General features: G+C 45.4%; 1 protein-coding gene across 10 annotated transcripts in view; it reads right to left on the bottom strand.

Annotated features, from left to right (window-relative positions):
* The window catches only part of LOC120901256, a 173,811-nt gene that overhangs the window by 37,880 nt on the left and 122,905 nt on the right, over window positions 1-13,026 (bottom strand). For all 10 annotated transcript variants that reach the window (XM_040308994.1, XM_040309042.1, XM_040308968.1 and 7 more), the window contains exon 5: window positions 2,363-2,454. In XM_040308994.1, the coding sequence (XP_040164928.1) occupies window positions 2,363-2,454 (92 nt within the window). The remainder of the gene's footprint in view (window positions 1-2,362; window positions 2,455-13,026) is intronic.

Here is a 13,026-nt window from a genome sequence, read left to right as displayed (position 1 = left end):
AAACCGGAAGCTCAGCGGAACCGACTACTGCCCGAAGCCCTCGAGGCATTGAGGCGCGAAACACACACACACATACAAACAACTGAAGCACGATGGACACAAAATTAAACCACACATCATCATCCACCCCTGGGACCAAACACCGTCACCGTCACCGAAAACCATCTTGGACTGGTGGTTCGCGTGCTCCCAGTTTGTTGCATAGCCGTGTGTTGGCGGCTCCGAAACTCCAACCAAGCTGTGGGGGAGCAGTGAGTGCTCCCGTCGGGCAGGTGGCAAACTATCTGGTCATTCATTGTGGCGAGCCTGCCTAAGCACAGGCTCGTTACTGGGCGAGGACACTTATTATTGGCAGGACACGTTCAATCCGAACCGTCCAAACACGCTGGCCACCAGCACTAGGACTACCGGACTCGAACCCTCTGTCTCGCTCTGCTCTCTCGTCCGCTGTCGGCTAGTAATCCTTTGGCAAGAGTTTATTATTGCACGCGCGCACACATTCCTCCCGCACCATCATGGCTCGCGCAAATAAGCTGCCACTGGTCGTCCGGTCCCCCATTTCCGGCACTTCCACCACTAGAATGGGTTTCGAATTTTGAGGTTTCGTTTATGCTTCTCGCACCTTTTTTCCTATGCCCTTTTTCCCGCTCCCTTTGGCGCACCTTCCCGTGTGAGCTCTGTGTGGGTGAGTGTATTTTCCGCCGAGCATAAAATCAACAACCCTCTTCACGCAGAAAAGCGTTTCCCACTCGCACTGTTAGCGGGGCGAGGCGGTAAAGCGGAAAAGCGGGTGATTTTCCACCCGACCGCGAAACACCAAACGACCCCCGGAGGCTATTTACTTCCGCTCATCTATTCCTTTCCGCCCAAAGAGTTTAGAGCAAAGCACGTTACAGCCCGCTACACTAGGGGCTACAGTGTGGGTCTTCCTACCCGTTACACACACATACACACGACCTGCATTCCGTGGCCACATTTGTTGTCGTCCTGTGCATGGTTTGTTGCAGGTACAGCAATGCACACAAAAAGTTGCATCAAACATCACAATGAACTGTGTAAAATATTTCTAATCAAAAATCAATGAATCAAATAGATAAACTACTAAAATACAAAACATTTAAACTAATATCACATGAAATGATAACACATCAGTCATTCGTACATAACATTGCAAATTAACTTATTCAACAGTATTATTTGTATCGATCGAACGTGCCTGTATTGGATTGTTAGGCTTTATGCACCCAACTGCACATTTTACTTCGCACTGCCAACAACATTGTGCACAAAAACAGCGATGCACTGTGCTGTGTGCACCAGCTCGGAAGACGTCAGAAGTTTTACCTGCTCGTCAGCCGTTCTGCAATTTTCAACCCCATCGCATCCACCCGAGCGAGGGCAAAGGTTTGCCCTCCAGTCGGCCTGTCACTTATGCTGACGTCGTACAACGGCACAACCTTTAGCGGTATGCTAGGGATGAGCGAAGAAGTACGTGAAACACAAAACGAAGTCATTGAAGAAAAGCGGCAAATAATGCCACTTCAAATCGGGAAATTTGAACGAACGGGCTGTGAAGGGGGGGGGGGGATTTTGCCAACTCGCAGGGACATACATCGAGCAAAAGCAGAATACAAAGTTAACAGTTCCACCATTGAACCGTTGCAGCAGTAAGGCGTTACGAAGCTGCCGAAAAGATGGTTGCACATTTTTGCTTAACTTGGTTCTTCGGCACACAATTTAAGGAAAATAATGCCGATCACGGCATCCCACACACCGGGAAAGGTTTTTGTAGTTTCGGTTGTTCTTTTTTTTTGCTTCTTTTTTCTGCCTCAAAACGCCAAGGGCGAATGTGTAATCTAATAAGAAAAAGGGAAACAGTATATAAAACAATTCAATCGAACTTATGAAACGCCTGCCGCTGTGGCCAAGCTTTATCGACCACACGTCGGCCGCACCAGCCGTACCTGCGGGCGGGAAAGTAAACACAGCTGGCAACGAACCGGGTGCAGCCAAACTTTGTTACTTGCTTGCGAGGTGTGAGAGATCCCTTTTTTTCATGTGTGAAGAACTCAAACTACAGTGCAATTTTCACGCTTCAAAAAATGTTGATACAAAAATAAATCAATAAGCGCTAGCTTTTGCTGAGTCTTTATGGCTATAAAGTAATTCGGGGGAGAGTTAAGTAAACAGTTTCTCGCTCCAAAATCTGCTTGGATTACTGAAAACTAAAAACATCCGATAAAGCAGGGGCTTGAGCATTGCTAAACAGTCCCTTTTTAGTTCTTCGATAAGCGCTGTTATGTTGTATTAAAAAGGAAGCTAAAGATGAAGGGGAAACCCCCGTTTGTCTTTCACTACTAACCTCATTGGTATTCCACCGGTGTCGCTGGGTTGGGAAATGGTCTGCCCGGGGTAAACTCTCCAAATTGTCCGGAAGTTTGATCGGTTCACCATCTGAAACGGCATCACAGGCATATCGGAAAGGGATGGGAAGAGAAGAAGAAGAAGAGGAAAAATGCTCTGATTAAGATCGCGTTCAATCGATGCAATTGCAATGCTTTGCTGGCAATTTATTGTTGTTCGGAGAAGGGTCATATTTAATTAAATTGGATCCCGGTTTCTGTTTTTTTTTTTTGGGATTGTTGCTTGCGTTTCATTATTCTGTGTGCAGTTGAGTTTGTGTTTATGTGCTTAGTGTTTATAATATTTTGATTGTATGTTATTTACTCAGAAAGGCATGTTTTCCCCTATTCATCTAATGACATTGCTTGACGCGTTGCTTTAATGAATTAATATACCTGATTTGCATGATAAAATCAAATTTCCTGCCACAACCAACACCTTCGCCGATCGCATTGAATGATGTATCACTTGGGCACTGCCCACCAAGCCAAGAAACGAATAGAAAATACGAATGACAGCAAAGCACACAGCACGCGTCCATGTTTAGTTTCCGCATTTGCACACCTTGCGTAAGGCTCCGTTTGCCTGCGGTCCAGTGATAATGGGGAAACGATAAAGCGAAATGTGTTTCCGGCCACTACCAGCGGCTGCTAACGGTGAACCACTGGCTTTCACGCTCGTACAGTCACAATCGCTGCTCGAAAGCGAAAAACCGAACCGGAGCAGTTTGCCTTCGATTTTAGCCAGCCAGCACTAACACAGCTAACAAAGCTAATTTTCCCCCCAGCCCTCCATCCGGCGTTGCTAACGAGGCCTAATCCACGGATCGTTAACAAATTTCCTTCCGCCCGGTGGAACGTTTCCGGCCGTTCCGGCGCGCTTGTGGATGCTTTGCACCAGCACCTGCCTAAAACCCGATCGCTACCGGTCACTTTCCACGCCGAATGCCGCCTCAAGATGCCTTAATCCGTTTTTATCAATAACATAATTTTATTTTGCCACTTCGTTTTCATTTCCTTGTCGGCGTGACACGTGATCCAGACGGGGGAAACAACACCTGGAAGGTGATTGATGTGGGCCGTCTCACGCGGCAATGGTTTCTGCGCGACCTATTTCGGGACCACGCGTAGTGCATGTCAACTGTGTCACTGTGTCAACACTCTGCTGTGCAAGGCGCTGCTGGAGCGTGTCGACGTTGTTGGCCACTGTTTGGTCAGCGCAGGCTGCCCGCGAACCGCTAGAGAACGAGCTCATAATTGATTATGATGTAACTCCGGCTTGCTTTGTTGTGTTTTTGCTGGGAACTGGCAGGAATTCCGGGAACGTAAAGTCACGTCACTGACACGAGCTTTCCCGGCAATGCTGACGGATATCTATGCAAATGAGCGGAAATTTAACGTCAACTTAAGTCAATGCTTTTTTTTGGGTTTAAAAAGGGCTGTTACGTTAGGCGTTTTTAAGAACCTGAAGAAAGGATACAGCTTTGTGTGCTAGTTAGCTACAAGGATGAGACATTGGTTTGAACAATGTTGTCTAGTATGTGGAATTATACAATATAGAATTATTTTGAAGTGTCTATGTCTATAGTTTAAAGGATCTCTTTAAAATAATTATATTATTTTGAGAAGTAACTTGAACTCCACATAGCATCTCTCTATCGGATAAACGTCCTCCAGTTCCTTCCGCTCCAAGAATCGTAATTGAAAGGATCAATTTCACTGTCTTTTCCAGCACGTGCCAAGACCTGCAGCAAACTCTGCCCGGAAACTAGCAATCAGCCCTTAGCACTGAAGCTGTTCATTCCCTTTGCTAACCCAACCGCAAAGTGCGCTCGCCCCGGTCAATCGACCGACAATCACAAACAGTTGTAGCTGGATGCTGTAATTGTTGTGACAGACGCCCTGGCAAACGGTAAAACTTTGTCGTCGTCGGGTTGCTGTGGAGTTAACTCTTTTGCTTCCCTTCCAGCGTTGGAAACCGTCGGACTGAAGAAGCTGCTGGTCGTGAAACTTCTCGCCAACGTACCTTCAAGAATACAAAATGTAACGATTGCCGTTTTGGAGCGAGGCGACAACAACTCACACGAAAAAAAACCAGCTTGATCGTGCTCCGTTTTTTAGTTAAATGAGCTCAATTTAAACGACCACTTGAAAGTTCCTAGAAAATCTGGTACCAGGAAAAGAAGGAAGAGGAAGAAGAAGAAAAAACCGTTGTTGTAAAAACTTTTCAACCGCGAAAAGCGGAAAACTTCCGAAACCCCTCGACAGCCGCCGACAACGGTTCCGGGGTGTGACCAGTTTAAACTCGCGTTTACAAAGACGTCGTACAAGACACTCCTCAACCCATTCCGTCCCACCTGTATCGTGTGACCTCGCTGCATCTTACTTTTTACACCACAACCCTCCCCCATACATACAATCCCACCGGACACATTTCATCCGATTGGCCGACGAACGCCGAAGCGCAAAGCGAAAGATGACAAATTGATGGTCCCACCGAGAGAGTCACACCAGCGAGGGTTCCTGCACTTCCCCAACCCGGTGCAGAGGGTGGACATACATTTTTAATGCATTTGCCAACGCGGTTGGAATCGGTACATTATGTTCGGTGTGGTTTTGTGAGGTTGCGAACTTCTGTCAGCGCTGGGAGTTTGCTTGGCTGGCGGCCGGAAGGGGCAGAAGTTGAAGCATTTTATTTCTATAGAACATTTTCTTACAGCTTCTAATCCGAGGAAAGGGTTCGGGGTGATCCCGTGTAAACTCAACAGGAGCGTTTTCTTGTTCTTATTCCACAAGAGCTCGCTGTCTTTTAATCTTCCGTTTGGCCATCTGGTGGCTCATCTTTGGGATTCCGTAGAATTCTTCAGGTTTTGCCTTTTCTTTCGCTTCAGGCGTCCAGAATGTCAATTGAGTTTGAGATTCCCGCTAAACCTTTCTTCATTTTGTCCTTCTAAAGAGCTTTCCCCTACAGTACAACAGGCTTCTTTGTTTCACAAAAGAAAAGTTCAAATAACTACCAAAACAAAGCATTACAAATTAGCCGGAAAAAACTTATTATTATTTCATAATGACCCCACGCCAGCAAACCGGCACCACCGCCACCACTCGGAGTGTTGATTTTTCGCGTGCTATTTTCCGCTGTTCTGTGTAAAATTTTTTTTCCACACTTTGGACAGTGTGAGATTTTTTTTTATTTCACCAGCTCCTTTCACAGGGGTTTCCTTGGTGTGAAAACTTAACTCAAACCACCTCGCTCTTGTTTTTTTGCACCACCAACCGGCAACCGTATCCGTACCGGAGCGAATTAAAAACGACAAATGAAATGGCTTGGCCCGCTTATTAGCCAGCAGAGCATGTTTACACAACATTAGCACCCGAAACTCGCGAACGGACCGGTCTCACGGGCCGTGCGCTGGTCGATGGGGAGATAGTCCACCATCAACACCACCGCCGTTTGGAAGAACAGTTTAGTTTAGGCGTGAAATATGGCGGCTACTTTTGGTCACGAAACGAGCGAAACGAGCACCTGAATGTTGGTCACTTTTTTGTAGCCCTTTTTTTGCAAGTAATGTATGTAACGTAGGCTACACTTTGAACAGCAAATAGCGCTTGATTATGATTGTTCGAATTGCGTCCGCATCTCGAGGAATAAAGGCCCTTTTAGAGTTTAATTTCTCACTTTTTTAAATATGAATTGTTCATTTTAAACCTAAAAGAAACAGATACTCTTTAATTTTACACGTAAACAGTCATTAGCGAGACGCTTCCCTACAAAGCTCTCCACTCATTAGCCGTCCACAAAACGGTATTTATCGTGCCGAATTAAGCACGCGGTATATTTTCTTATTAAACACAAGCCTCCAGATCAACGGCTCGGCGAATCTCTCCCACCGGGAGAGTCACGACGCCACGTGTTCCTTTCCAGCAGTATGGCCAACAAGTCCGTTCACATATGTCGTCGCGTTACCGTACATGCACATCCACGTACGATTCTGGCAAACTCTCTTTGGCGACAAGTGCAGCAGCAGCAACAAAAAATCCCTCCACCCGGTGCTACACAACACTTGCATCCGGACGCCCGGTACCCCGGTCCGGAAATATAAATTTCACCCACTCTGCGGCTTACGGAGTGCCACCACATGGTTTAAAAACGTCCACTTGGAGGCGGCATTCGCGCTCGGCAAAAGGACGAATGCAAGAACTTTGCTTTAGCCCAGCACGCGCGGGAACGTACGGGAGGACATCTTTGGCGAAATTCTCCAGCCCAGGGCAACAGTAGGACTACATTTGCAATGCTTCTATTTAGCTTTATTGTGCAGTTGGTGGATAGCTCTTTTTTGTGTGTGTCTGTAAGTGCAAAAAACTTCCTCTTACGTCCAACCGTTACGTGCGAACAAAACGCTTTAATGTCGTAAGGGAAGTGGCTGTGCTATGTTGTGTCGCGCACAATTTGTATGGCGACATGCACCTTCGAATCAAACATGGGACCAGCATATGTTGTAGGTTCAAACCGTTGGTATGGTCCAACGAGTCGTATGTACGAGTGTGCCGATTGCTTGGTTTCGCTAAGCACAAATTCATTGGAATGTACAGTTGCAGTGGTAGTAGTGGTAGTAGTGGAACGCTTTATGTGCAACACTTTAACGTTGACGATGCGTTTCTGGTATTCGAGTTATTTTAGGCGTTTAATTGCTTCCCATATAAAACAACCTTTTGTAGTTTTAGGTACTTTTTTTGGAACCCCAGATTTTATCGTAATTTTTTTATGCTTTCCACTTCACTTTATAAATCTTTAAAGTCCATAAAAACCTCCAAAAAGCTTCAAGAAACTTCAAGATTTTCAACAACCAGTGCCTGAAGTTTCAATTTATCCTTTAACAACCTTGCTTTACATTGCATCGAACGGCATCCTCCATTGTGGGGAAGCAAACTGTGTATTCAAGTTGCACTTAAAAAGGCCTCGAGGCTCTAACCGAGCACCCACTGCAAGGACTTTTGCAGAAATGTCGCACGGAATAAGGGACGACCCCTGGCACGTTATACATTTTCTCGCGTGGTGCTGGTGGTAGAGCACATTGTCCAAACCAAACCAAACACACACACACTGTTTCCGCGCATGGTGTCAGTGTTGGCGGGAATTTGTAGATTGGATTCGGAACCCATTCGTTTACCCATGGGAGACGGCGGTTCAAAATGGCGGTACGCCGAAACCATGTAACCGTACACAACCGGTTAAGACAAGGCTGCTAAACCTAAAAGGGTTTATACGTGGCAAAGCACATGGAGGTCAGAATTTACTATTTCTAATTCCCATAATCGTAAAATATACACACTTGAGCGGAATAAATAATAGGCGATCGGGCGAGGCGAGGTTGTATGGGGTATGGGGCCTGAGCGACAGGGTTTATCCTGTCCGCGAGCCTACCGAACTAACAAATCGCCGTTTCGAAATCAAACGCGAGCTCGTTTCATGTGTGTGTGTGTGTCGGCTGAGGCTTTCTTTAGCCGAGTGTGTCCATGAAGAGAAATTATTATTCGATCCATTCTTCGACCTTGCTTGGGCGGCTGGGTTGGCTGGGACGCCAAGACGCTGCACAATACGTATCCGAAACCGAGTGAGATACTTCCACTGTGTGCGTGGACGTGCAATGTATCGCTGGCGACACGGATGGCATTAGACTTGTAAATCTCTCACGCGCCGCTACGAAAAGTCGTCGATTTACAGGCTTTACTATTAGTTTGCTTTTTCATTTTCACCCCCTTGTCGACCCTCCCGTGTCGCCTGCATTACAAAACGCCCCAAATTGGTCAAAGGACGAGCTAGTTTTCTTTGGACGAGCACAGTAAATTAGCTCTCCAATGGTCCCAAGTTCCATTGCTTATTGCCTTACGTAGGAACGATAAGTAGAGTAGGCCTAAATACTTCTGAAAAGCTACAATGAATTCTAAATTGAAGCCAACTTGTACATACGCACACCAAAAACGGCCCTCATTCGCAATTCGGTACGCTCTCGCTCTCTCGGTATTCTACAGGCACAAGGCATGAAGATTGATTGAAAAATCCTGTCACCATCGGCTTCACTCCCAGATGGCAGCTGCTCTGAACAGAGCCCCACAACACCCTCAAGATTTTGGCAAAGTTCTGTAAAGGGTGCCCAATATGAATTCGGATGTCGTACGTGTACTTCGGGCCAGCATTAACCAACAAGAATGGGTACTTTACGCTGGGATCGTGACATGATTGACGGATGCCCTCGTCCTTAAATAGTTCCGGATGAAATGGAGTGTTTACTTTTGGCGAAAGCAAATAAATGCAAACGCAACGTACACACACAAACCTCCGCCTAATCTGTGAACTCATCCAGCAAATGGATGCTTGAACGCTGCGCGAATAAAAACAAACCCCGTGGCCCCGGGCCCTGATGATTTGGCACGGCATTCAAATCGTCCGTTCGCGACCGTATGGTGACGGTAGTTGTACTGGTAACTGCCAGTGCCTATAAAATTAGCTACTGATACTGGCTGGCTCCTTCCTGCCCACCCTCAGCCTCACTGATATTATCCACTGCTCGCACATGCATTACCCTGATGAAATGAGTTTGCCCCCGAAAAACCAGCCACGAGCAGCTCTGCTTTCCCCGAAGTCGGCGCAAAAGTTTTGAGTTATTTCTAGTACATGAAAACGAGCTATGAAATGGAATTTTACGGCGCTGTGTATGTCTGCTCTCTTACCCCACTTCCCACTAAACCCCTGGGTGGGGAATGTTTGCCACCACAATTAGCGGCTTTTTATTGACAAGCGCGAGCCATTTTACTGCTAGACGCTTTCGGATCGGTCCGGCAACCGCGGGGAGAAGGGCAAGCGTGAGGTTTGTTCCACGCCCTTCAGCCAGCGCCCCAGAAGAATCACTGAAGTCACCATATCGCCCGACTTGCCATTTATTATGACCACATTTTGCATTATGACCCGCGGATATGACGCGGGCGTTTATGGAAGCGTTTAAAACTTATGCTTCCCGTGCGGGAGGGAGCGGCAGAGAGCAGCCGTTGGACAAGAGAAAACAGATAAATGAAGAATAAAATGAAAATGGTACAACATGAACAGTAAACATGATCGTAAAACACAAACCGGTTTGGCACAAACGTGCGATGGAATGGGCGGGGCTGATTGTGCGCCACTGTTCGGGTTTATATGCGCGTGTTTTTTTCCTGTCGGATTAGAACAGTCGAGTACTAGGTTTGCTTTTCCTTTTTTATGACTGTTGCTTTGCTTTTTATGAAGCATTTTTAATATTCTCAACTGCTTTTGTTTGTTTTGGAGACTCTTTCTGTTTGTTACAGATGTTTTTTATTGTGCAATTGACTTTCATCATTTCAATTGTTGGTTTTTTGTTTAGTATTTATACTTTTTTTGTTTTGTCTTATTCTTATTTACGTTTTGGTGATTATTTCTCCAATTAGAAGAAATTTTTAAACTACTTTTCAGTCCATGTTTCATCATTTGTTACTTTTATATTCTTATTTTTCGATTTTTTTGTATGTGTAGGTGTATAATAAATCTCCTAAAGCCATTTTTGAGTACCAAAACAATATCACACACTCGTTCAATACCATTCAACAAGTAAAAAGCCGCAAGTTGAATGAACGATTGCTAACCAAAACCAACAAACAGTTGTAAACTCATTGCTTTCCTAAATCCATAAAAAAAAACGAACAAAACGACAACCAAACAAGAAAACAAAACGGAAGCGGAAATCTCATTCTCGGAATCTAACGCGTGCAGAGCCCCAACTCCTCGAGCTCTAATCGCTAACTGGGTACACGAAAAACGTGTTAAAAACTAATAAGACACATTTAATTCAACCACACGCCAGCGAATGGGACGAACGAATCGAAGAGAGCGCACCCACACGCTCCCGCAACGTGCACAGTCAGTGTGTGCAGAGATTAATGGCTTTCGATTGTGAACTTTTACGACTTGATTCTAATTTTATTGCCCAAAATTATGGCCGCTTTTCCCCCTCTTTTTCGGCTTAGGTCACAAACTTTCCAGGAACAAACCGGTATAACCGGGTGCCGCCTGTGTAGTAGATCATCAGTGTAAACATAAATATGCTTTCGGGTTTTGGGTTTTTTTTTTGTTGTTGCAGGCCAAGCAACAACAAATCATCTCCGGTCTAATGTACTTTCTACCGAGCGTTTGATTTGCTGGGTGCCAAAAGTGTGTCATGGAGTGGGTTTTTGTTGCTGTCTACTTTTCCCTTCTCTTTTCTTAAATTGATACTGAAGCCGAAAGAGGGGAAAATCCCTCACTTCAACATCATTGACACTCACTCGTAGCAAAGGGGTCGATTCCCCACCTGAATGCCGTTTAATTCTGCACCACGTACATAAAAAGAAGCCACACAGGATAAAGCGGGGCTTATTAACCCAAAATGACAGCAACCGAAACCCGACAAATCGGAAAATCGTGACCGGTAGCATTAAATTTATTAATTCCCCTATCCCTGTTGCAATGTGTCTTCCACCACATTGTAGTGGCCAAAAATTATGCCAATCTGTTTATCTCTCCTCCCCTCCTCCCTCTCCTTCTCCCTCTCTTCATAATGATTGAACGAACTTGTGCCTTCCTTCCCAGTGCGTTCGGTTGGATGGTTTGTGGCAGTTTGTCAAACCAATGGCGCCATTAGACCATTTCGTCGCAGCAACCATTTGCAGTGCACGGTTTCGGTGGTGGTACCCGTAGTATCTCTCGCGGTCACTCCTCTCCTCCCCTCCCTCAAAGACCCATATCACCGGGTGACGATCGATCCCCAATGCCGTGAGAGTGCGTGAGCGGGTCATAATTTTTACATTTATTGCCTCTTCTACGAGCAGCGCGTAAATCTCACCACACGACGAGTGATTGACTTCAGCGGGCAAAGGCGTTAAGGAGCAACGCAAATCCTTCATAATTTTCTCCTTTCTTGCCAGTATATCTGCCACGCCAGTGCATGTACTTTAGCACCCTTCGCAAAGTCTTAGCTTACGACTTAATGGCACTAAACCGTGGTGCGAACTACAGATAAAGGAGAAAACGAGCCCCCGGCCAGGCAGGGAAAAAGCCATTCCTCCTCGCAAGAGCATCATTAATTAAGGTCGTTTAGAGCGAACAAAAAAAAACAACAAAACACCTCCAATAGTGCTACCGCTAGCTATCTGATTGCCCTGTCGCGAGCGAGCGACTGGACCCACCGCGAGACAGCTGCTCGTTGTTAATGGGGAGTATAAAATCGGACGACGGGTCTCCCACCCAAACTGCGGGGCCCGTCCTTCTGAGACAAAACAAGTACCGATGGGTACTACTGCCGGTGGGGAACGGTAAGGAAACGGCTTTTCATTTGGAAAATAAAACGAAACGAAAACTAAAAATGGACTCACATTCATATGAAAAAAAGGCCACAACCCCCTGCGAAACCCTCCCACCCGCTGTTCGGCTTGGTCGTGCGAGTCCTGCGCCCCGCGTTAAGCACCATGGTCAACTATAACAGATTACTGTTCTGCATGTAAGAAATGCCATAATTTATAGGCGATGATTTATGCTACTCGCGGTCGTAAATCCGAGTTCCGAGCTCTCTCCCTCCCCCCCTCCACCCATATGGTTGCATGGTTGCCGGTCGCAAGCAAACGGTCGCAAGAGCTCGCGTAAAATTAGGAAGCGCCTTTACGAGCGGTCTACCCTTACACGCCTTGCGTGTCCTTTCTTCCTTCCGGTGCCCCTTGCCTCTCGGGGGTATGTGAGCTGTTTATGAAAGCAAAAAGAAACCTCTGTGTACAAAAAAATGAGCAGCAAAGCCCAAAGCAGCTCGGGAGGGTCGTAAATGTGTGAGCAGTTTGAGTGTAATGAAAATAAAAACCTAGCGGAAGGTCAATTTTGTACCCACTTTTAATTGATAAGACATCGTAAAATAATTGAATTAGAGCACGAGCTGTGTGGAACGCACCGTTGAACTCTGAAGATCGATAAAGACACGGGAGCACTGAAAGTGGTTCGTGGAAAAGGTTGAAGAGCTGTGGTTTGATTATTTTTGGGTTGCCTAAGTCATTGCCGCTTAAAGCACCAGAATTATTATCAAAACGATATTAAACTATGATGAGGTAGTTTTTTCAGCTTTTTATTCTATAGCGAACGTTAGACAATTGTTCAATAAAATGGAATTGAATGCTCTTTTATTATAAACATTATTTTTGCATTTACATAAGCCAGCAGCAACAAAATATTGATTTGAAATTGTGTTTAGATACATTTCGAAATTCTAAATGAAATGGATCATACTTCAGACGATAGCCATCAATTTGATTGGTTGGAATGATACGTCACGACCTGCATCAACACTTCCTATCAACAAATCAACACCTATTATAGCTATTACAATTTACTAACTTTTTTTCTAAACTTATCTTACTTCATAACCCTCTTTAAAAGCTCCAAACATTTTTGAAGTTTTTTTTTCTTCATTTTTTTACACTATCAACAATTCATCGAACCAAAACGAAACATTTCCTAGAATTTTTTGTTGTTGTTTTAATTCCAACATCTTCCTGTTGCATCCAGAAAGTCCCAGTCACGCGCAACCACAGACAA

The sequence above is a fragment of the Anopheles arabiensis genome, chromosome 2 (genome assembly GCF_016920715.1).
Source record: "Anopheles arabiensis isolate DONGOLA chromosome 2, AaraD3, whole genome shotgun sequence".
NCBI classification, from domain to species: Eukaryota; Metazoa; Arthropoda; class Insecta; order Diptera; family Culicidae; genus Anopheles; species Anopheles arabiensis.
Note: the sequence above shows the minus strand (reverse complement) of the source record. Positions and strands in the feature narration are given on the sequence as shown.